At 46.2% G+C, this 27,004-nt stretch overlaps 1 protein-coding gene across 1 annotated transcript in view; it reads right to left on the bottom strand.

Moving 5' to 3' along the window:
* The window catches only part of LOC101351480 (ATP-binding cassette sub-family A member 17-like), an 84,656-nt gene that overhangs the window by 32,034 nt on the left and 25,618 nt on the right, over positions 1-27,004 (bottom strand). The window contains exons 8-18 of the mRNA XM_012554588.1: positions 24,846-25,019; positions 18,662-18,828; positions 18,187-18,190; positions 17,245-17,372; positions 11,562-11,691; positions 8,884-9,038; positions 8,057-8,212; positions 7,661-7,871; positions 5,293-5,443; positions 1,620-1,718; positions 791-950 (exon numbers count right to left, since the gene is read on the bottom strand). Coding sequence (XP_012410042.1) covers positions 791-950; positions 1,620-1,718; positions 5,293-5,443; positions 7,661-7,871; positions 8,057-8,212; positions 8,884-9,038; positions 11,562-11,691; positions 17,245-17,372; positions 18,187-18,190; positions 18,662-18,828; positions 24,846-25,019 — 1,535 coding nt within the window. The remainder of the gene's footprint in view (positions 1-790; positions 951-1,619; positions 1,719-5,292; positions 5,444-7,660; positions 7,872-8,056; positions 8,213-8,883; positions 9,039-11,561; positions 11,692-17,244; positions 17,373-18,186; positions 18,191-18,661; positions 18,829-24,845; positions 25,020-27,004) is intronic.

Here is a 27,004-nt window from a genome sequence, read left to right as displayed (position 1 = left end):
CCCCTGAAGTCTTTTCAAAATCAAACAATAGTTTAGTTTAATGAGTAAAAAATACCTGCCTTGAGCATTATGAGAACTGTCTATATGGGATCAAAGTGATAACAGCAACCTGAAAGATTAGATAGGAAATTAAGGGGGCAGTGAATTTATGTTAATGGGGAGGAACAACTCAGAAAAGGAAGATGAGAATCGTTATACAAATCAAAGAACATAATCAATGTCACTACATGGTACATGTAGAAGCTTGAATTGGTGTATGTTTTGCTGGGTATATTTTCAACAACAACGAAATGAATAAAATAATGTTTTTTAAAAAAAGACCACTTTCTAAAACACACTTCAATATTCTTTCTTCAACATTAAAAGAATACTACAGGTTGTCCATATGTCTCATATGATATATTTGTAAATTTTACATTCCAGTTTGTACAATACATGATCTGTTTCTCAGTGAAAGATTAAATGTGTTTCTTGGCTAATAGATTTAGTGTTTTTATTCTTTCTTCTTACTGGTGAGAAGAATGACCAAGATCTTTACCAGCAGCTCTTCTGATACCTTCTTCCATTAGGTTAATCCTGGTCAGAAAATAGCAGCGTTTTTCCTTGGACAAGAGCAGGGAGCACGGTATTACTTACATCTGGCAGAGCCAGCCTTTTACATGTGAAACATGCACACTTTCCTTAGGCCCTGTAAAAGGCTGATACACATACTTCTTGAGGGAACGACAGCAGGATTCCAAGAATTAACCACACTCTGTTTCCTCGCATGCATTTGGTGTAAACTGCTTACCCCGGTGTTCTGCTCAATCGGCAGGCCCGTTTGCACTGAGAAAATCCTTGAATGAAGACGTTTAATTTCGTCAACAGGAACTCTGTTAACCAGTGTCGGGGAATTTATTGAGAACTTGCTGACTTGGGTATCTGTATTGCATTCTACCAATTTATTAACCCTGAGTCAAACAAAAAACAAAAACAAATACAAATTCTCAAAATCACAAAACATTTCATTTCACTTGGATTTAAAGAATGAAGGTCAAATCATATAAAATTTAAAGAAAAAAAAGTTAGGGCAAGAATAAAGAGGGAAAAAGGCACTGCCACACTTAGAACAGTCTATACGGGCTCGCAAGGTCTCAGATGTGGACTGAGTGATGCCGAACAGGTTTCAGCAGAGCTTCCAGACTAAGATGGTCTAGGAAGAAAGGCCTGGCTATCTACTTCCAAAAACCAGCCCATGAAAACTCTAGTAGAAAATATAAAATAAAATGATAGACACAAATTTGAATGTATCACAAATAACATCTCTTAATGGACTACTTGCTTCAGTTAAAAGACACATATTGCCAGACTGGATAAAGTAACTTACCTGTTACCACACCACTCTCGCCAGTTGACCTGCAGGGCCTCGTTGAGGCCTTCCAAGATTTGGGCCTGTGTCCCCGCTTCATGACACTCACATTGCTTAGTGGGTGACATGACATTCAGTATTATCCCCATGATCCAACACCCCATCACTGGAAGTCCCAGCAGAGGCTAAAGCCCATTCAGCAAGGACGGTGGTCTCTAGGACCCCTTCCAGCCCTGAGCTTCTTGGTGTCTACAGTTTTGTGCTTGCTTACCGAATGAAGACCTCCTCCATGGTCGTCACAGAGGCCCCGAAGCTGGAGATGCCCAGCTCCTCCTGCCTCCGCTCCAGGTCAGAAAAGAGAGATTCAAACCTGGGAGGAAAACACAGTTTTGCTCCTGGAAGACAGAAAGGGAACCCCCTCCTTTGACTGTCCACCGGGGAGGGCGCACGGGCTTTGGCGTCCAGTCCCAACTTTGTGTAACCCTGTGACCGGGGTTTCTCTTGAACAGCGAGGGTAATGGCATTTACTTCAGAAGGTTTCCATTTCTTTTCTTTTGAGTAGAAAGAAACAGTAATACTATTTTTGGAGTGCTTACTAAATGTCAGGGACCATTTGAAGCCATTTTACGTGTATTAACTCAGGCCTTTCAACGGCGCTTTGAAGACAGCGTTGAGAGGTGACACAGCCGAGCCAGGAAAAACTCAGGCTGTCCATCTCCAAAGCAGTGCTTTGAACGGTTATGCAAATGAAGAAAGAAGTGAATTCTTAACAGTCTGAGAACCTTGAGCCTTTCCTCCTTCCTGCTTCCGTTTTTTTTGAACTGACTGAATCGTGGCTTTTCTTGTGACATTAGAAAATCTGTTACAATCTTCTTCAGTGGAGGCTATTCTCAGAACCCAGAGCCCAGCCCCGCTTCACTAACAGTGGTCTCAGCATGCTGCCTCCTCCTCTTTGCCTCCCATGCGTTTCCCTTTGACTCACACCCTTCAGTCCACACTGCTCTTTACAAGATCATCGCCGGCCTCCATCTTACCAAACGCAGTAGTCACACCTCCTTTATTTATTTTAACAATTTATTAAGTACTATTTTGTACCTGGAATTACTGAGTGGTGTAAATAGTTAAGTGCTCGACTACTAGCCAAAGGGCTGGCGGTTTGAATCCACCCAGAGGCGCCTCAAAGACAGGCCTGACGATCTGCTTCCGAAACCAAAAAAAAAAAAAAAACCAAACTTGCCGTCGAGTCGATTCCGACTCCTAGCGACCCTATACGACAGAGTAGAACTGGCCCACGGGGTTTCTGAGGAGCGGCTGGTGGATTCAAACCGCTGACCTGTTTATTGGTTAGCAGCCAGGCTCTTGATCTCTGCACCAGCAGGGCTCCTCCAAAGGCCTCACCCTTGGAAACCCTGTGGGGCACTTCTCCTCTGCACATGCTGGTTGTCAGGAGTCAGAATCGACCTGAGGGCAACTAACAACAACACTTTGTATCTACAAGTAAACACGTGTTACGTATATGTAGGCTCTAAAGTGTAATAAGATGAGCCTGGTAAACCCGCTATTCAGCCTAAGACCTAAAACAGAGATAACTTCTATCCTGACTGTACACAACCTTGTGATGTCAATTATGTAGTTAACCCATTTCTTCCTTCTTGAAACACTTCTCCCTCAGCTTCCTTGAACAGGTTTGCTCCTTGCTGGTCCTACTGCTGCAGCTCTGGCTACTCACTAGGGGTGGTGCGGAGGCTGGGAGACAAGCAGGTTTGAAAGGGGCCATTATGAGAAGGTCAGTTTTCAGCGCTTTACATCTGAAGTGCCTGTGAGATGCCCAGAGGGGACCCAGAAGGCAGCTGCACACACCCGAGTCTAGAGCTTGAGGGGGGCACCCGGGGCTCATCAGCTTGCCGAGGGGTTTAAAGTCACAGGGAGAGATGAGGTCACGAAGGAAGAGGGTGCAAGAAAGAAGGGAGCAGGACCTATGATCAACCCTGAGGCACACCTCAACTCTGAGGCTCCGCAGTGGGGGGGACGATGCAGACAAGACGGGAAGGAGCAGCCCCCTCCGGAGGAATGGAGAGAAAGCACAAATACAGGAATTAGAACTCAGCTGAGAAAAGACCACGGACGCAGAAGAATGAAAAGGCAACGTTTGCAAAATTGTAAGCAAATGTATTAGAAAACCTGAATGAAATAGATGATCATGTAGAAAATAATTTTATTAAAGTTAACAAGTACTGGAAGGTTTTTATAAATTGAGTAATTTTTATCAAATATTTAAGGAAAAGAGAATTTGGATGTTATTTCAATTCTTGTAGAGAGAAGAGAATATTAAAAAAAAAAAACTCCCCACTTCTTTTTAATAATCTAGCTTAATTATAATCTAGCAGTTCATTGAAAGAGTAATATACCATGTTGAAAGGACTGTTTGATAGGAGGATTAATTAATATAATTTACCATATTCAATCCAATCCAATCCCGTTGCCATCAAGTCGATTCTGACTCATAGTGACTCTATAGGACAGAGTAGAACTGCCCTATAGGGTTTCTAAAGCTGTAGTTTTTATGGAAGCAGACCGCCACATCTTTCTCCCGTAATTTACCACATTAGTATGTCAAAAAGAAATACCATGTAATCATCCACATAAATGAGAAAAATACATTTGCTAAAATTCTACATCCATTGCCATTTTTTAAAGTTAGAATGGTAATTGATAGATACTTTTTCAACATGATTAAACAATCTCAAGACAAAAGAAATTTCAGATGATTTAAATTTTTTTCATATCAAAAATTAAAGCATAAAATACTATAAAACGTACCACAGAAAATTTTTATAATCTAGAGTGAGAAAGGTTTTTATAGGAATGACACCAAGACCAAAAAGTATAAAAGAATGGATTGATTGATTTTAAATTTCTGAATGGCAAACAGCACATGTGCGCACACGCACACACACACCATCTAATCAAAAACTGAACACAAAACAAGAACCAGGGTTCACTTCTGCTTCTAGCCATGATGGCTTAACTGACACAGGACATGCCCTCCCACTGTAAACAAGTATGAAACTGGACACAAATATCTGAAGCCATGTCAGATATTAAATACCAGATCGTCCAGGATCGTGACTCTTGACAGAGAGGGAATGCCAAGGAGACACCCATATTTGTCCCAGCTCTGCGGCGTGGGGCACTTTCCAGAACACAGTCTGAGAACTTTGAGAACCTTTTCCAAGCTGGAAAGAGAGGTAGGCTCAAGAAGCTGCTTCTCCAGAGTATGCCAGTGTGTTAAAGGAGATGGCCCAGCAGAAAGAAAAACTGAGGGTGTAGATGAGAGAGGGGAGACGCAAACAAGTGACTCTTGAGAAGCTGCGGTGGGTGGGATCTGAGCCAGTGCAAAGGACAGTATTTAGACAGGAGAAGCACTTTCTTAGCTGTAACAAGATGGAAGAAAGACAAGAAGGAGTGCAGAAGCGAGTAGGGTTGGAGGTTTGCAATAGGGATGTAGCACGGTTCCGTCTGATGGTTTAGACTTTCTCGGTGAGGTATATGGTAAGATTTCCATCTGAGAGTGACACGGGGGACTGCGGAGAGGCAGAGAGGGAAGTGTTGTAAGCCTGTTTCAGGTCTGAACTAATTAATGTAAAGAAAAGTCAAGTAAAGTCTTCATCTGAGCTCAGTAATGTAGGTGCAGGTAACTACAGTTCACACCATAAAGGGGCCCTGTAAGCCCTTGAAAAACTCAGACTTGAACCTGAGGGCAACTGGGAGCCATTGATGGCTTTTCAGGAGGGAGCTGACATGATAGAATCCAAAGCTCTCTCTGGCTGTGGTGTCGTGTCTTTCCAGGGAACGGCAACGCCAAAGGCCTGGAGGTGCCCTTGCCAAGGATGGGAAGCAGGAGAGACAGTGCTGAACCATTCCGTCAGCCCTCTCGGCCGTACCTGTGTATGCTCGCTTTCGGAAGGATGAATGTTAGCTCCTCTCCGATGCTGCCCTCCAGCACTGCATTGGGGATGTGGTGGTAAATCAGACGAGCGATCTCCTCTGTGTCACACTGAGGCTTTCTCACTAAAGTCATGTAATATCCTGCACCTGAAACAGCAGGTAAAGACCCTGAGACCTCTTTGCTGGCGACGCTTCTCTTCTCTGGCCACACTTGGCTTCCTGCAGCTTGGACTAGGACAGCTCCAGGGAAAGGAAAGCTGGAGAGCCCCGTGGGGCTACGTTTAATCCACAAAGCTCGCCTGGAAGCTCCTCTGTGCTGTTCTCCGGAGTCTGGCCTTCTGCTCCATAACTGGAGGTGGACATGGAGAGTTTAAGGAGCTCTGGTGGCACAGTAGTTAAGCGCTCAGCTGCTAACCAAAAGGTCAGTGGTTCGAACCCACCAGCTGCTCCAAGGGAGAAAGACATGGCAGTCTACTACTGTAAAGATTACAGCCTTGGAAACCCTATGGGGCAGTTCTACTCTGTCCTACAGGGTCACTCTGAGTCAGAATGACTCGGTGGGAACCGAATGGCGAGTTTAGCAGTGCTGGGCGAAACGAAGAGCTGCAGGGAGGGAACTCTCTTTCAGGGATGACTAACTCAGGCAGTGCAGACTAGTTAGACAGAGGCCTTGAAAGCAAAGGTAAAGAGTGAAGATATCTGTACAACCATTAAACTGTGTTTTTGAGGATACATACCTTACGGCATTCTAAATATTCTTTCAGAAGTTAATAACACAGTTACTATTATACTGGTGATTTACTCACTCAGCAAATGCTTTCTGACACCCTGGGATGTGGTGGGCACTGCTCCAGGTACCGAGGACATGGCAGCAGACAAAACAGTCGAAACCCCCTGCTCTCACCCAGGGTGGGGGACAGACAACAAACGAGGTAAGTGAATACAATTTACAGAATATTCCAGAGTGAGAGGAGTCCCTGGGCGGTGCAGATGGTTAACTGCGCTCGGCTGCTAACCCAAAGGTGGGAGGTTCAAGTCCACCCAGAGACACGTGGAAGGAAGACCTGGTGCTCTACCTCTGAAAACTCAGCCATTGAAAACCCTGTGAAACACAGTTCTACACTGACACATGTGGGATCACCATGAGTCAGAGCTGACTAATGTGACTGGTTGTAAATAACGGGAAGGTCTAAAGAGGAAAATAAATGGGGGGAGGGCATGCAGGGGGGCGGTTCAAACAGGGTGCGGGGGGAAGGCCTCACTGACAAGGTAGAGAATGAGCTGAAGGCATCTGACGGGGACCTGGGGAAGAGCCAGCACTGCGCCGGCCGATGTGGGAGCGTTTGGACCACAGTGCTGGCTCGGCCACGGGTCCGGTGGGCAGTAGCCAAGCCAGGAGGCAGGACAGTCTTAGGCCAGGGTTGGGGTGACAAAGCCAGGCCACCGAGTGAGACGGGGAGTGCTGGAGAGTCTGGGTGACAGGCTCGTCTGACAGTGGGGCTGAGAACACAGTGAGGATGTGCAAGAAAGAGGCAGGGCCATCGGCTCGGAGGTGGAAAGATGGCGGCCTGGGCCAGGCTCCAGCAAGCGGTCAGAGGCAGTGAGGAACGGACAGATCCGGCATATATCTGGAAGGAAAGGCCACAGCGTTTGCAGATGGATCAGCTATTGGGCTGGGAGGGTAACGAGTCGGGGCCGTCAAGGTTTGGCTGAGCCCCTCCCTGGAAGGACTGGCGAGGCTGCAGGTGTGGAGAGGAGGAAGCCAGCCGGGGGCGGGCGTAGGGGACAGAGCTCAGGGGCCCAGGCTGTGGCTGCGTCTGAGAGGCCTGTGCATCCCTCTGTGGAGATGTGGACGGGCAGTGGTGTGCATGAATATGGCATTCAGGAGAGAGGCCCAGGTGAGGTGCGCACGTTTTCAGCTCAGAGAGGTTATTTAAAGCATGAGGTAAGTCAGCAGAGAGAAAAGAGAAGCATTGGAGGCACTTCCAGGGGCAGAGGTCGGAGTGAGGTGGAGGGGCTGCCGGAGACAGATGAGAGGAAGGGAGAGCTGCAGGCTCCTGGAGAGAAAGGGGAGGGAGGGTGCCTGAAAGGGGGCTGCGGGAGGGTGACAACCTGGTTTAGAAGGAACAACCCCACACATGAGCTCACTCCTACAGGAACATGGCATTTTAATCTCCATTTCACAGGTCAGACACCCAGACTAAGAAAGGATAAGCTACCTGGGCCAATGGGCTGCCAGGCACTGAGCTGGCAGAGTGGGGACTCAAACACAGGTCTTCTGACTCCAAGTCTCTGAGAGTCTTTTCCCTTCATTCCTGCGCCCTTCTCACACACCCTCTCCACGGCTGGCCCGCGCACGCTCACCGTATTTCTGCTTGAGGAAGAGCGATGACCCACAGCACTGCAGCTCCCCCTTGGCCATGATGGCGATGCGGTCCCCCAGCAGGTCGGCCTCATCCATGAAGTGGGTGGTCAGCAGGATGGTGCGCTCACTCTTCTGCTGCTGGAGCAGGTCCCAGATGGCTCTCCGGGAGATGGTGTCCATGCCCGAGGTGGGCTCATCCAGCAGCAGCACCTGAGGGCACAGGGCAGCCTTGTGACGCAGGCAGGGTCCTGGCGGGCCCAGCCTGGCCGCCCCGGGGGGCCCGAGTCCAGGTCCACGAAGACGAGGTCGGACCGCCCATGCCGGGTTTCCCTCCTGTGGCGCTGAGGGGGCTGGTCACGGGGAACGGGCCTGTCCGCGCGTGGGGGACCCCACACCTTGGAGCCCGCGATGAGGGCAATGCCGATGGACAGCTTGCGCCTCATGCCCCCGCTCAGGAACTTGCTCGGGGAGTCCCGCTTGTCCTCCAGGTGGAGGGTGTGCAGCATCTGCCGGACTTCCTCCCGGCACTTCCGGAGCGACAGTCCTTTCAGCTGCAATGGTGGGGACCACAGGAGCCTCAGCTCAGGGCTCTGACAGACGCTGGCCCCCTCACACAAGCATTATGCTTGTATATACAAAAAATAGAGATAAGAAACTTACAACCTTCAGGGAAAGGGATCCACAAAAAGGTTTTTGTATTTTGAAGCACGTAAACATATGACTTATTAAAAGTAACAAAAAACCCCATTGCCGTCAAGTCAGTTCTGACTCATAGTCCACAGAACAGAGTACAACTGCCCCACAGGGTTTCCAAGGAGTGGCTGGTGGAGTCGAACTGCCGACCTTTTGGTCAGCAGCCAAGCTCTCGACCACCGGGCCACCAGGGCTTTGAGGAATGGGGAGGACTTCTTAATGGGTAGGACCTTCTCTGGGGCAATGAAAAGGTTCTGGATTTAGGTAGCGATGACGGCTGCACGGCACTGAGAATACACTAAAACCACTGGACTGGACACTTTAGAACACATTTCATGGCAATAAAAGTATGTAATAAACACCTAGAATTTATAGTTTTAGAAACTAACTCAGGAGTCTTGACCTGAATGCCACTCCTGCCCTCCACCCCACCCAGAATGCTCAGAGAATGATGTCCAGAGGAGGTTTCGAGACCCTCCAAGGTTGAGGCAGAGAGCTGCAGGCCAAACCCTTGCCCCCACCGACTCACCTGAGCAAAGAAATAAAGGTGCTCTGCGACCGTCAGTTCATAAAACAGGATGTCATGCTGGGGGCACCAGCCGAAGCTCTTCCGAACTTGAACCACGTCTTCTGAAATTTCATAGCCATTGATATAAACCTGTCCACTTGAAATGGGGAGGAGACCTAGAACCAGCGAAGACACGTCCCAGAGTCACTGTCAGTCAGAGCAGAACAGGGGTGTAGGGCACCCACGGGCTCACCTGCCCATTCTCACACAGACCACAGCATATGTGGGCGTCTGCAACAGGTAACCTCCTTCAACAATGCTAGTATCTGACCTGCCTCCTTGACTGCTTGGCCCGGGGGTCTAGCTGGACCACCCTTCAGGCAGGGAGGCCCTCACAAGTTTACTTAGGAGGGAAGGCCTTCCCTAAGCGGCCACAGTCACTGCCAGGAGTAGCAAGGCCTGTGCCTGAGAGGACCATGCCCCAGAGACACTACTGGGCTCCAGACTAGGAGACAGGCGTGCTCAGTCCCAAGTTCTGACCCAGACGAGCCCATCTAGCGCGCATCTGCTGAGCCAAGACCTGACTTTTACGGTCCCGGCAGTACAGGGACAGCCAAGGCACCTGGGACCCAGCTTCACTCCTTTGCTGCTCTTCAGATGCGCTTGCTGGAAAGTGCACCCACAAGCCACGAGGAGAGTTGGGACAAGCTGATTTTGAGGGCCCTGGAGATGGGTGTTCTGCGTGCAGACAGGAAGCACTGGTTGGTGTCTGGAGCCCCTTGCGGGTTGGAAATGCGTCCGCCTGTGCCAAGCTTTACACATTTGTTGTTGCTGGGTGTCCAGCTCACGGCAACGGTATACGACAGAGTACAACTGCCTCATGGGAGTTTCTAGGCTGTAATCTTTGCGGGAGCAGAGTGCCTGGTCTTTTCTCCCACAGAACTACTGGTGGGTTCAAACTGCCAACCTTTCGGTTAGCAGCAAGGACTCCTTTTACACATGTTAAGCCTTCAGTAAACACATGTTTCTTGAACTAACGAGTTTTCAGATTCCACAGATCATTATTTTAGCCCATGGTATGGGAGAGAATTATTTAGGCATAAAAATTCTTCTGAATCTCAAATCTTTTTAGAGCAATTGACTAGCCAGCATCCTAAAAGTGCCTCTGGCAACCAAAAGCAAACAGGTTGGGTGTCTTGTCTTGCTGCCTCACTGTCACTGGGAGGTTCTATCTGGGAAGAAACACGTGAGTACCGTCCACGGCTTCTCAACAGTGCTTGTCAGATGCCCTGAGCATATGAAATTAAGTTCCTCAGATTTACTGGAAGAGCTGACGACCCTTCTCCTGGCACGCGGTCCACTGAACGACCAGATGCCACACTGTTGTTGTTGTTGGGCGTGTCCGGTCGACTCCGACGCATAGCGACCCCATGTGACAGGACAGACGTAAAGTGTTGTGGGGCAGCATCTGACCTCCTCTAACTTCACAAGGGGCAAGGAGAGTCAAGATTAACAGCCCAAGGCTGATTCCTATGAAGCGGAGGTCAGACATGCCTCTTCTCTCTGATCTTTTTACCAGTTCTGACACCAGCTGCCCCTCCCACGGCTCTCTCTACTTCTCTGCTGGGTTTGATAGTTCATTGCAAGGGCCACACAGACCTCACAGACCATATTCACAGTTACTCGGTTTATTAGGGAAGTAACAAGTTACAATTCAGGTTCAGGACTGCTCAGGATACAGTTCTTTGATCAGGACAGCTTTTTTTCAGCTGTGCCGCAGGCACGCCTTTCTCTGGCCCCCTGGCCTCTGGCAAGTGTTGTAAAGCTCTTTAAGCTCTGCTGATAAGTGCCCAGAGGCACACCACCCTGCCAGTAAGCCTCTGCCCGAAGGCGCTCAGCTCTCCTGTTCTGTGGGCAGTTCATTGGGCCGAGAAGCCCACTGCACCGTGTCCTGCCAGCTTCCTGGTTCTGCTGTCTCTGCTGTCACTGTTTCTCTGCCACTGCTTCTTGTCATCTCTCGACGTCTCCAGTGTGACTGCTCTCTCTCTCTCTCTCTCTCTGTTTCCTGGGTCTAGGAGGTTCTCAGCGCAGGGATCCCTGGTCCAAAGGACTCGCTCCACTCCTAGCTCTTCTTCTTGGTGGTAGTCAAGTCCCCCCCTTCCCACCTCTGGGATGGTTCATTTTAAGCCTAGCAGGATGGCAAAACTGGCCAATCCCCTTGTTAGGGTTCCACAGACCTTATTTGTATGGTCCCACCCCCCACAAGGGTGCCATGCACCTTATTTGCATTATTGGCAAGCTGTCCAATCCCCTTGGTGGGCCACAAGCACATTGTTTGCATAGCCCCGTCCAACCATTTGGTGGGAGTTACAGACCCGGCAAGAAAGGTCTCTAGAAGCAATCGCCTGCACCACAGGAGAACTCCCCATAGTGTTTTCTTAATGGGAGCTGGTCATCAGGTATTGTCTCCTGTGGAGCCGCTGATGGATTTGAACAGCCAATCTTTTGGTTAGCAGTTGAGCACTTAATCATTGTGCCACCAGGGCTCTTAGACACTACACAGGTGGTTAAAAAAAAAAAACCAACAAAAAAGCTTACTACCAAAATGTCAGTGAAATCGCATGGGGGGATGGAGCTGAGCATCGAGACCTGTTCAATGACTCCTCGGAGCCCCCGCAGACGGCTGGCTGCACACATACCTGCGAGCATGCAGCAGGTGGTGGTCTTCCCTGCTCCGTTCTGTCCCAGGAGAACTGTGATCTGCCCCCTGTACAGATTCATCGTCAGGTCCTTGACCGCAGTGTTCTTGCTCCTTCCCTTGTGAAACACCTGTGGAAGAGAGTGGTGACCGGCAGTGCGACAGGCACACACACGTGGGCATCTCGGAAGGGCCTTATGACGGACCACGTGCTCACATCCACATCCCTTCCAAGTTCATTAGTGGGAGGCCAGGTGGAAACCTGCAAAGGGAGTTGAACTGCCAGGAGCTACTGAGGAAACAGACAAGGACGGACCCCACAGGGGCCTACTATGGGGTCCCTAGAATCTGGTACAGGGAACCTGAACCCCAGAGGAATGGGAGCTCATACAACATGCTTGGAGTGTGGGTGGGGACTCCTCTCCTGGCTCCAGGAGCCACGCCTTGCTCTGCATCGGCTGGCAGAATCCACTGAGAAAGGGCTCCCTCCGGGCAGGGGCACTGATCTGAGGAGGGTGTTCTATACACAGCAGCCTGCTTTCAAATATCATCAGGAAGAAAATAAGTCACCCCTGCTGCCGCCCCCAGAGATAACACAGCACTTTAATAAACGCCTTTTCTTTTTTCTGTCTAAATGTAATGAGGCATTCTGGCTGGACCTGGCGCCTAGGGTGCAGATACTAGGGCTGGGTAGGAGTTAGATGCTGTCATCTAACTGTGGGTGGGGGCAGGGCGCTGCTGAAAGGAATGTGGCAAACTTCCTCACATCCCTTTGGTCCTGACGGTTGTAAATCAAGTCTGACAGTCTTGCTCCCTGACTTTCCTGTCTCCTTTGGACTAGAGGTGGCCCTGTGACATAACTCTGGGCAATAAGAATAAAGGGACATCTACTGAAGGGCTTTTAAAGAAAGGGAGGGAGGGAGGGGGGAGGCAAGGAAGAGGGAAGAAGGAAGGTGGGGAGGGAGAAAGGAAGGGAGAGAGGGAGGGAAGAAGGAAGAAAGGGAGGGAGGAAGGAAGGGAGGGAGGGAGGGAAGAAGGAGAGAGGAAGGGAGGAGGAACAGAAAGAAGAACGGAAGAACGGAAGGCGGGAGGACAAAGCATCGCCAAAAGGAAGCCTTTAGCCTTTGGCCTTGTCTTTCTCCACAGACAGCCGCCGCACCATCTTGCAACCATGAAGTGATGAGTGCAGACAAAGGCCAATTTGCCAGGAAGGCCCAGGGGAAAAATAAAAACAGACAAAGTTGTGGTCTGGGCCATCTCTGCTGAGCAGCTGAAATCAGGCCAGAAACCACCTGCGTGGAGATTTCTTGTTAAGTGAAAAAACAAAACAAAATTCCTACTTACATCTAACCTAAAACCCACTGCTGTCCACTCGATTCCGACTCACAGTGATCATCTAGGACAGGGAAGAACTGCCCCATAGGGTTTCCAACAATCTTTACAGAAACAGACTGCCACATCTTTCTCCTGCAGAGCTGCTGGTGGGTTCAAACTGCCGACCTTTTGGTTAGCAGCTGAGTGCTTTAACTACTGTGCCACTAGGACTCCTTTGCCACCAGGGCTCTTTCCTACTTATAGTCGTTGTTAGGTGCCATCGAGTTGGTTCCGACTCATAGTGACCCCATGTACAACAGAACACAGCACCGCCCAGTCCTGCACCATCCTCACAATCGTTATGCTCGAGCCCATTGTTGTAGTCACTGTGTCAATCCATCTCGCTGAGGGTCTTCCTCTTTTTCGCTGACCCTGTACTTTACCAAACATGATGCCCTTCTCCAGGGATTGGTCCCTCCTCATAACATATCCAAAGTACGTGAGACAAAGGCTCACCATCCTTGCTTCTAAGAAGAATTCTGACTGTACTTCTTCCAAGACAGATTTGTTCCTTTTTCTGGCAGTCCATGGTATATTCAATACTCTTCACCAATGCCATAATTCAAAGGCGGCAATTCTTCTTCAGTCTTCCTTACTCATTGTCCAGCTCTCGCATGCATATGAGGCAATTGAAAATAGCATGGGTTGGGTCAGGTGCACCTTAGTCCTCAAAGTGACATCTTCGCTTTTTAACACTTGAAAGAGGTCTTTTGCAGCAGATTTGCTCAGTGCAATACGTCGTTTGATTTCTTGACTTGCTAACATGGGCGTTGATTGTGGATCCAAGTAAAACAAAATCCTTGACAACTTCAATCTTTTCTCTGTTTATCATGATGTTGCTCATTGGTCCTGTTGTGAGGATTTTTGTTTTATGCTGAAGCGTAATCCATATGAGGGCTGTGGTCTTTAATCTTCATCAGTAAGTCCTTCAAGTTCTCTTCATTTTCAGCAAGCAAGGTTGTGTTATCTGCATATCACAGGTTGTTAATGAGTCTTCTTCCAATCCTGATGCCCCGTTCTTCTTCATACAGTCCAGCTTCTCAGATTATTTGTTCAGCAAACAGATTGAATAAGTATGGTGAATGGATACAACTCTGACGCACGCCTTTCTTAACTTAAAACCACACAATATCCCCTTGTTCTGTTTGAAAAACTGCCTCTTGGTCTATGTACAGGTCCCTCATGACCACAATTAAGTGTTCTGGAATTCCCACTCTTTGCAATGTTATCCATAATTTGTTCTGATCCACACAGTCGAATGTCTTTGCACAGTCAATAAAACACAGGTAAACATCTTTCTGATATTCTCTGCTTTCAGCCATGATCCATCTGACATCAGCATACCCCTTGTTGCAAATCTTGTTCTGAATCTGGCTTGAATTTCTGGCAGTTCCCTGTCAATGTACTGCTGCAACCACTTTTAAGGGATGTTCAGCAGAATTTTACATGTGTGTGATATTAATGATATTGTTTGATAAAGGATCACCTTTCTTTTGAATGGGCACAAATGTGGATCTCTGCCAGTCAATTGGCCAGGTATCTGTCTTCCAAATATCCTGGCATAGACAAGAGAACACCTCCAGCCCTGCATCCGTTTGTTAAAACATCTTAATTGGTATTTCACCAATTCTTGGAGACTTGATTTTCACCAATGCCTTGAGTGCAGCTTGGACTTCTTCCTTTAGTACCATCAGTTCTTGTTCATATGCTACCTCCTGAAATGGGTGAACATCGACCAATTCTTTTTAGTAGAGTGACCCTGTATTCCTCCATCTTCTTTTGATGCTTCCTGTGTTGTTCAATATTTCCCCATAAAATCCTTCAATATCACAACTCGAGGCTTGAATTTTTTCTTCAGTTCTTTTGGCTTGAGAAATGCTCAGTGTGTTCTTCCCTTTGTGTTTTCTAACTCCAGGTCTTTGCACGTTTCATTATGATACTTTTGTCTTCTTGAGCTGTCCTTTGAAATCTTTTGTTCAGCTCTTTTACTTCATTTCTTCCCTTTGCTTTAGCTACTCTACATTCAAGAGCAAGTTTCAGAATCTCTTCTGACATCCACTATGGTCTTTTTTTTCTTTCTTGTCTTTTTAATGATCTTTTTGCTTTCTTCATGTGTGATGTCTTTGATGTCATCCCACAACAGGTCTGATCTCCAGTCATTAGTGTTCCAGTGCGTCAAATCTATTCTTCAGATGGTCTCTAAATTCAAGTGGGATATACCCGAGGTCGTATTTTGGCTCTCGTGGACTTGTTCTAATTTTTTTCAGCTTCATCTTGAACCTGCATATGAGCAATTGATAGTCTGTTCCACAGTTGGCCCCTGATCTTGTTCTGACTGAAAATATTGACATTTTCCATCCTCTCTTTCCACAGATATAGTCGATATGATTCTTGCATATTTCATCTGGAGAGGTCTCTGTATATAGTTGCCGTTTGTGTTGTTGAAAAAGAGTATTTGCAATGAAAAAGTCGTGGTCTTGCAAAATTCTATCATGTGATCTCTAGTGTCATTTCTATCACCAAGGCCATATTTTAAACCACTGATCCTTCTTTGTTTCCAACTTTAGCATTCCAATCACCAGTAATTATCAGTGCATCTTGATTGCATGTTTGATCAATTACAGACTGCAGAAGTTGGTAAAAATCTTCAATCTCTTCATCTTTGGCCTTACTGGTTGGTGCATAAATTTGAATAATAGTCGTATTAACTGGTCTTCCTTGTAGGTGTATGGATATTATCCTATCACTGTCAGCGTTGTACTTCAGGATAGATCTTGAAGTGTTCATTTTGACAATGAACACTACCCCATTCCTCTTCAATTTGTCATTCTCAGCATAGTAGACCATATGATTGTCTGATTCAAAACGGCCAATATCAGTTCATTTCATCTTACTAATGCCTAAGGTATCGAACTTTATGCGTGCCATTTGATTTTTGACAACTTCCAATTTTCCTGGATTCATACTTCGTACATTCCCCGTTCTGATTATTATGGATTTTGTAGCTGTTTCTTCTCATTTTGCGTCGTGCCCCATCAGCAAATGAAGGTCCCGAAAGCTCGATTCCATCCATGTCATTAAGGTCGACTCTACTTTGAGGAAGCAGCTCTTCCCCAGTTGTCTTTTGCGTGCCTTCCAACCTGAGGGGCTCATCTTCCGGCACTATATCAGACAATATTCTGCTGCTATTCATAAGATTTCCACTGGCCAATTTTTTCAGAAGTAGGTTGCCAGGTCCTTCTTCCTAGTCTGTCTCCATCTGGAAGCTCCGCTGAAACTGTCCACCATGGGTGACCCTGCTGGTATTTGAAATATTGGTGGCATAGCTTCCAGCATCACAGCAACATGAAAGCCACCACAGTACACAAACTGACAGACGAGTGGTGGTCCTGCTTACTTAAGCCTCAATAAATTGGGGGAGAAGTGCTGGGTGGTGAAAACCTTTAAGCACTTGACTACTAAGTGAAAGGCTGGCAGTTCGAGGCGCCTTGGAACACAGGCCTGATGATGTGCTTCTGTGACGATTACAGCCAAAAAAATCCTAAGGAGCAGTTCTACTCTGCACACATAGGGTTGCCACGAGTGGGAATCGCCTTGATGGTAACTAGTTCAAGGGGGGAAACTGAGAGAAGCCTCAAACATTTCTAACTGCTACACGGTCAGTGGAAGGCTACAGCTGTCCCCCATCCCTCAGGTGCCCTGGGCTCTGATGTGCTCCCTGCTCTCCCACAAGCGGAAGCAGCAGGACCTCAAGTGTGAGTTGCTCCTCCGTGGAAGACGTTCAGACAAACAAATGAACAAACAGCGATGCTCTGTGGGACATTCTCGGGCAAGCAGCTCCCCACCAGGCACTCCAGGAGGGGAGCCCTTGGGTCAGACATAGAAGGTCTGCCCTTAGTCCACACGGGGCCATGCATGCAGCAGGCACTCGGCAAACCCCAGTGACAGGACAAATGCCTTGATGTTGACCCTTGGAAGCCGACAGTGAAAGCTGGCTTTCGGCTATGCAAAAATGCTGCTGAATAAAGTCGGCCATCAGAAGTCTGGGTTCCAGTGTGACCCGGGGGTGGGGATGGCATTGGGAGGAGACCATTCTCTGAGAGGCCACCTGGACCCTCCATCCAGCCATTTTACTTTATAACGAGAAACGGGGTATTTTAATCTTGTATTCTTAACTTTAGGATAGCATTGCAGAGGGGAATTAAAATTCTCTATCACAAAATGTACTGTGGACCCACGGTCAGAATAAAACAGAAGCCTGTATGGACTATTTCCTTAGGTTCTCTGGGAGGAGGTTTGGGAGTGGATACCTTGTACAGATGCTGGATTTCAATGCCTTTAATCAAACCAACAGGCTCTTCTTGAATAAACTTGTTCTTCAGAGCATCCTCAGAATCATCAGTTTGCAGCATTGAGTGCGTAAGAGGTATAGGTTTTCCTTGCCAGTAGGAGGGCTGGAGAGGAAGTCAACTTACGCATTAATACATTATGTGAACTGACTATTTTTCTGGAAAATAAATATTCTGGTAAATTAAATTCCTTTTCCCCATGGATTCCAGACTTTCTGGAGCCACTGAGGCGGATGAACCCCTGAAACTACTGCCCTGAGATAATCTTTAAATCTTAAATCAAAAATATTCCCTGAAGTCTTCTTAAAATCTAGTTTAACTAGTAAAGAATGTCTGCCTTGAGCATTATGCTCTTATAAGAACTATCTATATGGGATCAAATTGACAACAGCAACTCAAAAGATCAGTTCCGAAACAGGGGCAGTGAGTTTATGAGGGAGGAACAACTCAGAGAAGAAGGGTGAGAATGGTTGCACAACTTGAAGAATGTAATCAATGTCACTGAATTGTACTTGTAGAAACTGCTGAATTGGTGTATGTTTTGCTGTGTAAATTCTCAACAACAATAAAATAAAAACATTAAAAAATAATTCCTTTTTCCCAGTTTCTTTGTTGGATCATTTAATGGTGCCTGGAGAAGTTAAGTAACTTGTTCATGGGCTCCTCGCATAGCCCACAGCCCCGAGGATGGAGCTACACAGGATGCCTCCAATCCATGCTCCTGGTGCCTGGATCACCATTGTGTGGGCAGTCAGCATCCCTATGGGCTAGGGACATGCTGGAGCAGCAACCTACCTACATCTCCAAACTCCACTGAGGGGTCCGAGAGGGGCAGGGGTGGCAGCTGAGGACCTATGGGGGCAGGCCCACCAGAGGCTGAGTGAGGACTGAGTCAGGCATGACGAGCCTGACTGTACAGGAAAGCTTAGTTATCACAGGAGAGAAGTGCTCCTGGGAACTCACAGGCTGTCAGTGCAGGCCGCCCTGCCCACGCCCTGGGCTCACAAGGCCTCCTCTCAGGGCCATCCTGAGAGAACTGCTCAGCAGGGAAAGAGATGGTGGAGTCCTGGTGCTCCAGCACAGTGGGTGGTGTCGGAGGTGGGGGATGCGGGCCTGATCTTCAAGCAGGCACATGGGAGACACCTGTGGACACCCTGGGAGGGACTCTGTCACTGCCTTGGCAGTGAAATGGAAAAGGACTCTTAGTTCTACTCATTGGGGACCACAGCTGATGGGTATCAGGTGAATCCAGGTTAGAGGGTTCCTGGAGTTTGAGATTTCAATCAGGACACCACAAAGAGAGGTAAGGCTACTGATGACAAATAGTTAAGAATTCTGAGGCCAACCTAAAAACAGCAGCATCGGAACTCACCATGACAAAGAAGTACCAGGGCTTGGGTGTACCATATGCCCCTGGGAAGATGGACTCCAAGTACCAGGCCACTAAGCCATACAAGAAAGAGTCAAACAGTAGCATCAGCAGCACTTGAGTGAAGTTAAAGTCTCCATTTAGGCTGCCTATGTTCCTCCATTGCAGCCCTACACCTGTTAAAATGGAAGGAAAAATTACTAAGCCTACCACACTCAAGACAGAGAAGATCACCTGAACTTCCCAATCAAGGAGTCGGGGGCCAGGCCAACAACACATCTGGGTTGCTTGTGTTTGGGCATTTAGGGACAAACACTGGGCACAGGAAAGGGGAAGGCAAGAGCTGCTGGTTTCTCCCATGAGAGAAAACGTTTTCCATACTGCCAAAAGGTGGCAGTAGTTTCATTGGCACCAAGAAGTAAGAAGCTTGGGGACCTGAGCCTCATCTCCAAGATTCTGCATGTGCTGCCTGCAAGCCCTCCCACTCCTCCTCACCTTCTTTGCTTGGCTAATTCTTACTTCAAAGGCCAGTGCAGCTATCTCCTTATCCAAGAACTGTGCATGCCCACTTCCCCGTCTGGGTGAGACACCCAGCCACTGTGCATCAGGGTGCCTGCACTCGCTTTGATGGCAGAACTTCCCGCGTCGCACCGTGAATCTGCTCACTTACTGCTTTCCCAGTACGGGCCAACTGGGGCCAGGGACTGTAACGTCTATTGCAATATCTCCAACATTAGGCACAAGGCCTCGGGTACAGCAGACACTCAGAAACAAAATCCAAACCTGTTGGGGTTAAGTCAATTCCAACCCACAGTGAACCTATAGGACAGGTCAGAACTGCCACAGAGGGTTTCTAAGGCTCTAATCTTTATGGAAGCAGACTGCAACATGTTTCCTCCTGCAGAGCGGGAGACACTCAGTGTACGCTTATTCCTGAATAAAGAAAGCAGTGTGGGAGGATATGGTCTACTCTGCCGGGAATGACACATTGAGGAGGAACAGCATCGCATTCATGGTTGAAAAGAACATTGCAAGATCTATCCTGAAGTACAAGGTTGACAGTGATAGGATAATATCCATATGCCTAAAAGGAAGACCAGTTAATACGACTATTATTCGAATTTATGCACCAAACACTAAAGCCAAAGATGAAGAGATTGAAGATTTTTACCAACTTCTGCAGTCTGAAATTGATCAAACATGCAATCAAGATGGATTAATAATTATTGATGATTGGAATGCGAAAGTTGGAAATAAAAAAGGATTGGTAGTTGGAAAATATGGCCTTGGTGATAGAAATGATGCCAGAGATCACATGATAGAATTTTGCAAGACCAACAACTTATTCATTGCCAACACTGTTTTTCAACAACATAAACGGCGACTATACACGTAGACCTTGCTGGATGGAATACGCAGGAATCAAATTGACTACATTTATGGAAAGACACTACGGAGAAGCTCAATATCACCAGTCAGAACAAGGCCAGGGGCCCACTGTGGAACAGATCATCAACTGCTCGTATGAAAGTTCAAGCTGGAGCTGAAGAAAATTAAAACAAGTCCACAAGAGCCAAAGTACGACCTGGAGTATATTCCATCTGAATTTAGAGACCATCTCAAGACTAGATTTGATGCATTGAACACTAATGACCAAAGACTAGATAGAAAGAAAAGACCAAAATGGATGTCAGAAGAAACTTTGAAACTTGCTCTTGAACATAGAGCAGCTAAAGTGAATGGAACAAACGATGAAGTAAAAGAGCTGAACAGAAGATTTCAAAGGGCAGCTCAAGAAGACAAAGTAAAGTATCATAATGAAATGTGCAAAGATGGGGGGTTAGAAAACCAAAAGGAAAGAACACGCTGCTCAGCATTTCTCAAGCTGAAAAAATTGAAGACAAAATTCAAGCCTCGAGTTGCAATATTGAAGGATTCTATGGGCAAAATATTGAATGATGCAGGAAGCATCAAAAGAAGATGGAAGGAATAAAGAGTCACTGTACCAAAAAGAATTGGTCGATGTTCAACCATTTCAGGAGGTAGCATATGAACAAGAACTGATGGTACTAAAGGAAGAAGTCCCAGCTGCACTCAAGGCATTGGTGAAAATCAAGGCTCCAGGAATCGATGGAATACCAATTGAGATGTTTCAACAAACGGATGCAGTGCTGGAGGTACTCACTCGTCTATGCCAAGAAATTTGGAAGACAGGTACCTGGTCAACTGACTGAAAGAGATACATATTTGTGCCCATTCCAAAGCAAGGTGATCCAACAGAATGCGGAAATTATCAAACAATATCATTAATAACCACATGCAAGTAAAATTTTGCTGAAGATCATTCAAAAACAGTTGCAGCAGTACATTGACAGGGAACTGTCAGAAACTCAAGCCGGATTCAGAAGAAGATGTGGAACCAGGGATATCATTACCACGTCAGATGGATATTGGCTGAAAGCAGAGAATACCAGAAAGATGTTTACCTGTGTTTTGCTGACTACGCAAAGGCATTTGACACTGTGGATCATAGCAAATACGGATAACATTATGCAGAATGGGAATTCCAGAACACTTAATTGTACTCACAGGGAACTAGTACACAGACTAAGAGGCAGTCATCTGAACAGAACAAGGGGATACCGCGTGGTTTAAAATCAGGAAAAGGTGTGTGTCAGGGTTATATCCTTTCACCATACTTATTCGATCTGTATGCTGAGCAAATAATCTGAGAATTCATACATATCAAGAAGAACGCAGCATCAGGACTGTAGAAAGACTATCATCCTGCAATATGCAAATGTCACAACCTTGCTCTGAGAGTGCAGAGGACTTGACGCACTTACTGATGAAGATCAAGAATACAGCCTTCAGTGTGGATTATACCTCAACATAAAGAAAACAAAAATCCTCACAACTGAGCCAATAAGCAACATCATGATAAAGGGGGAAAAGATTGAAGTTGTCAAGGATTTCATTTTACTTGGATCCACAATCAACACCCATGGAAGCAGTAGTCAAAAAACCAAATGGCGTATTGCACGGAGCAAATCTGCTGCAAAAGACCTCTTTCATGTGTTAAAAGGCAAAGATGTCACTTTGAGGACTAAGGTGCCTCTGACCCAAGCTATGGTATTTTCGATCACCTCATATGCGTGCAAAAGCTGGACAATGAATAAGTAAGACTGAAGAAGAATTGATGTCTTTGAGTTATGATGCTGGCAAAGAATATTGAATATACCATGGACGGTCAGAAGAAACAACAAATCTGTCTTGGAAGAGGTACAGCCAGAATGCTCCTTTGAAGCAAGGGTGGCGAGACTACATCTCCCATACTTTGGACATGTTATCAGGAGGGACCAGTCCCTGGAGAAGGACATCATGCTTGGTAAAGTAGAGGGTCAGCGAAAAAGAGGAAGACCTTCAATAAGATGGACTGACACAGTGGCTGCAACAGTGGCCTCAAGCACAGCAATAATTGTGAGGATGGTGCAGGACCGGGCAGTGTTTCATTCTGTTGTACATCGGGTCGCTATGATTCAGAACCAACTGGACAGCACCTAACAACTACAACAACTGAGGGAGTATTGGGACCAATTCCTGGGTATATTTGGAGATATGGACCCTAAGTCATGTCAAAGTGTCTGATTTGAATAAAAGCTGACCACACTTTTTATTTCAAGCATCCAAGATACTGGGCATCTGGCGCTGCCATGGTAGGACTTGTTGCTGTTGGGTGCCATTGAGTCGATTTTCAACTCACAGCCACCCCATGTGACAGAGAAGAACTGCCTCTTAGGGTTTTCTCGGCTGTAATCTTTATGGAGTAGTTCACCAGGTCTTTCTCCCACAGAGCTGCTGGGTGGGTTTGAACAGCCAACTTTTCAGTTAGCAGCCGAGCACTTAACCGCTGTGCCACCAGGGTTCCTTTGGTGGGACTTAGGAGGTGGAAATCAGTGCCACCACAGGCGAGACTCACGCACTGGTGAGCAGAGAGATGGGCCAGTCCTTATCAAAGCTCCTCAACTTTACCGCTCTTACGAGTCACCTGCAGATTTTGTTAAAATGCAGGCTGTATTATATGAGACCAAATGGTCAACAATTACTCTAAAGCAAAGATGAGAAGGCAAGGGGGCAGGGAAACTAGATTACTGGAAACAGAACAACCAGAACGGAAATAATGATAATGTTGACACATTGTATAGAATGTAACCCATGTCATGAACAAATTATGTAGAAATTGTTAAATGGGAACCTAATTTGCCATGTAAACTTTCACTGAAAACACAAGAAAATATTATCTAAAAAAAAAAAAAGCAGATTCCGATTTAGAACCTGGGTGGGGCCTGGGAGTCCACATTTCTAACAAGCTCTCGTGAAGCTTGTTAGTAAAAAGTACTATGTTATCTGTTAAGTTCTATTATCTGAAATTATGATCAATCATAATCATAGTTAAAAAAAATCTGTTATTTTATATCTACATAATTATATAAAACCAAACCTGTTGTCGTCGAGTCGATTCTGACTCATAGCAACCTTATAGGACAGAGTAAAACTGCCTCATAGTGTTTCCAAGGAACAGGTGGTGGATCTGAACCACTGACCTTTTGGTTAGCAGCCTTAGCTCGCCATTGCTCTTAACCACTGTGCCACCAGAGCTCATTTCCTAATTCTTTGATATGCTTTAGTTCTGTGTCCCAAGCTACACTGCAAGCTGTGTGATGGCGAGGACCACATCCTATATTTCTGTAGTATCCTACACAGTACCTACCATAAACCAAACCAAACCAAACCCACTGCTGTCAAGTTGATTCCGACTCATAGTGACCCTACAGGACATTGCAGAACTGCCCCCTAGGGTTTCCAAGGCTGTAGATCTGTACGGAAGCAGACTGCCACGTCTTCCTCCTGAGAAGTAGTTGGTAGGTTTGAATCACCGATATTTTGCTTAGCAGCTGAGCACTTTAACCACTGCACCACCAGGGATTCTGTACCTACCATAGTTATAAGTATATTGTAAATACTCAAAACACTAACTGAAATGTTCCCGTTGTGTTTTTTTTTTTAAATTTATTTATTTTGTTGTTGTTGAGAATATACACAGCAAAACATACAACAATTTCCACAGGTACAATTCAGTGACATTGATTACATTCTTCAAGTTGTGCAACCATTCTCACCCTCCGTCTCTGAGTTCTTCCTCCTCCATTAACATAAACTCACTGCCCCCTAAGTTGCCTATCTAATCTTTTGAGTTGCTGTTATCAATTTGATCCCATGTAGAGAGTTCTTAAAAGAGCATAATGCTCAAGGCAGAGTTTTTTACTGGTTAAGCTAAATTGTTGTTTGGTTTTAAGAAGACTTCAGGGGATATTTTTGGCTTAAGGTTTAAAGATTATCTCAGGGTGTCACCAGTTGTTTTTATCTGAAAATGAAGGCCATCCTGGCCTGTTAGCCATGGCGAAGCATCAAGGCAGATTAGCGAGGGGTCTTAAAACCTTGAGCAGCCATCTAAGATGCATCAATTGGTCCCAACCAACTTGGAGCAAAGGAGAATGAAGAACACCAAAGACACAAGGAAAATACTAGCCCAAGAGACAAAAGAGCCACATAAACCAGAGACAACATCAGCCTGAGACCCGAAGAACTAGATAGTGCCTGGCTACCACCAATGACCACCCTGACAGGGAACACAACAGAGAGTCCCTGACGGAGTGGGAGGAAAGTGTGGAGCAGAACTCAAGTTCACATAAAAACACCAGACTTAATGGTTTGACCGAGACTGGAGGAACCCCCAAAGCCATGGCCCACTGACGCTCTGTTGGCCCAGAACAAAAACCATTCCCAAAGCCCGCTCTTGAGACAAAGATTAGACTGGACTATAAAACATAAAATAATACTCATGAAGAGTGTGCTGCTTAGTTCAAGCAGATACAGGAGACCAAATGAGCGGCTCCTGGCGGGAGGCAGGATAAGGCAGGAAGGGACAGGAGTTGGTTGGATGGACGCAGGAAGCCAAGGGTGGAAAGGGGGAGTGTGCTGTCACATTATAGGGATTGCAACTAGTGTCACATAACAATATGGGTATAAATCTTTATATGAGAAATTAACTTGAGCTGTAAACTTTCACCTAAAGCTAATAATAATTTTAAAAAAGGCAGATTAGCGAGCATTCGGGAAGGAGCAAGCTCACCTTTTGCCTCCGACAAGGATATGAATCGGACTCCCAAGGCCATGGCAACATTGGAGAACAGACAACAGGCGATCTTCTGGAAATGACTCCTCTGGGTGTAGCTGAAAGTGACGTACAGGTACGGGAGGTAGGTTAAGAAGAAGACGATACCTCCTGTAGCAGTTGCAACGTGGGCTACAAGTTCAGGAGGAGACATGAGAAAAGATTCATCATGTATGAAGAACTACAACACACACCCCATCCCCCGCCACAATGAAGAACATATCTCTGCGCGTATCGCAGCGTTTCAGAAGGGAAGCCATTTTCTAAGAAATTGTGATAGACGCTTTCTATAGTTGGGCTTTCACTATTGAAAGACTTAGAGTATTTGTGGGACTTAAAACATGAACCACTCGTCACCAAAAGCACAAGAAACAAAAGAAAAAAAATACATAAATTGAACTTCATCAAAATTAAAAATGTACATCAAAGGACAATATCAAGAAAGTGAAAAGAAAACCTACAGAATGGGAGAAAATATTTGTAAATCATATATTTGATAAGGGTTTAATATCCAGAATATACAAAGAACTCCTACAGCTCAACAATAAAAAGACAAAAAATCTGATTAAAAAATGGGGCTAGAACTTGAGTAGACATTTCTCCAAAGAAGAGATATAAACGGCCAATAAGCACCTGACAAGGTGCTCAGCATCATTAGTCGTCGGGAACATGCCAATCAAAACCACAATGAGATGTCACTTCGTACTCACTAAGATAGTTATTTGAAAAAAAAGGAAAAATAACAAGTGTGGGTGAGCATGTAGAGAATTGGGGTCCCCGTGCATTGCTGGGGAAGTCGTAAAATACTGCAGTCGCTGTGTGGGAGATGGTTTGGCAGTTCCTCAGAAAGTTAAAAATACAATTTCCATGTTGTTGTTAGGTGCCATCAAGTCGGTTCCAACTCACACCGACCCCATGTATAACAAAAGGAAACTCTTCCTGGTCCGGTGCCATCCCCACTGTGGTAGGTACGTTTGAGTCCATTGTTGCAGCCACTGTGTCAATCCATCTTGCTGAGGGTCCTCCTCTGTTTTGCTCACCCTCTACCATATGACCCAGCAATTCCACTCTTAGGTATTGTCATGGTTTGAATTATGTCCCCCCAAAAATGTGTGTATCAATTTGGCTAGGCCATGATTCCTGGTACTGTGTGATTTTCCTGTATGTTGTAAACCTGCCTCTATGATGTTAATGAGGGAGGATGGGTGGCAGTTGTGTTAGTAAGGCAGGACCTGATCTACAAGGCTGGATTGTGTCCTGAGGCAATCTCTTGAGATATAAAAGACAGAAGTGAGCAGTGAGACAGGGGGATCTCATACCATCAAGAAAGCAGTGCCGGGAGCAGAGTGCGTCCTTTGGACAGGGGTCCCTGCGCTGAGAAGCTCCTAGTCCAGGGAAAACACTGATGAGAAGGCTGAGAGAGAGAAAGACTTCCCCTGGAGCTGACGCCCTGAATTTGGACTTTTAGCCTACTTTACTGTAAGGAAATAAATTCCTCTTTGTTAAAGCCATCCACTTGTGGTATTTCTGTTGTAGCAGCACTATATGACTAAGACAGGTATATACCCCCGAAGAATTGATAGCAGGGACTCAAACAGGTTCTTGTACACCAGTGTTCACTGCAGCATTATACACAATAGCCAAAAGTTGGAAACAACTCAAATGTCCATCAACAAATGAACAGACAAAATGTGCTCTATCCACACAATCCAAATTTACTTAGCAATAAAAAGGAATGAAGTTCTGATACACGCTACAACATGAACGAACCTTGGAAATATGCTAAGTGAAAGAGGCCAGACACAGAAGGATAAATATTGTCTGATTCCATTTATATGGAGTATCTAGAATAGTCAAACTCACAGAGACAAAATGTAGAGTAAAGGTTATTAGGGGGAAGAGAAAGGGCTAGCGGGGAGTTAGGTACAGAGTTTCTGTTTGGGGTGATGCAGACTTTTGGAAATGGATAGTGATGATGGTTGCACAACATAGTGAAGGTACTTCATGCCACTGAACTGGATACTTAAGGACGGTTAAAATGGCAGATTTTATAAGAGAGAATGAAAAAGAGAGCGAGCAAGGGAGTGCAGTGTTTAAGCAACTGGCGGCTAACTGAA

Source organism: Trichechus manatus, unplaced genomic scaffold (assembly GCF_000243295.1).
Source record: "Trichechus manatus latirostris isolate Lorelei unplaced genomic scaffold, TriManLat1.0 scaffold00024, whole genome shotgun sequence".
Lineage (NCBI taxonomy): Eukaryota > Metazoa > Chordata > Mammalia > Sirenia > Trichechidae > Trichechus > Trichechus manatus.
Note: the sequence above shows the minus strand (reverse complement) of the source record. Positions and strands in the feature narration are given on the sequence as shown.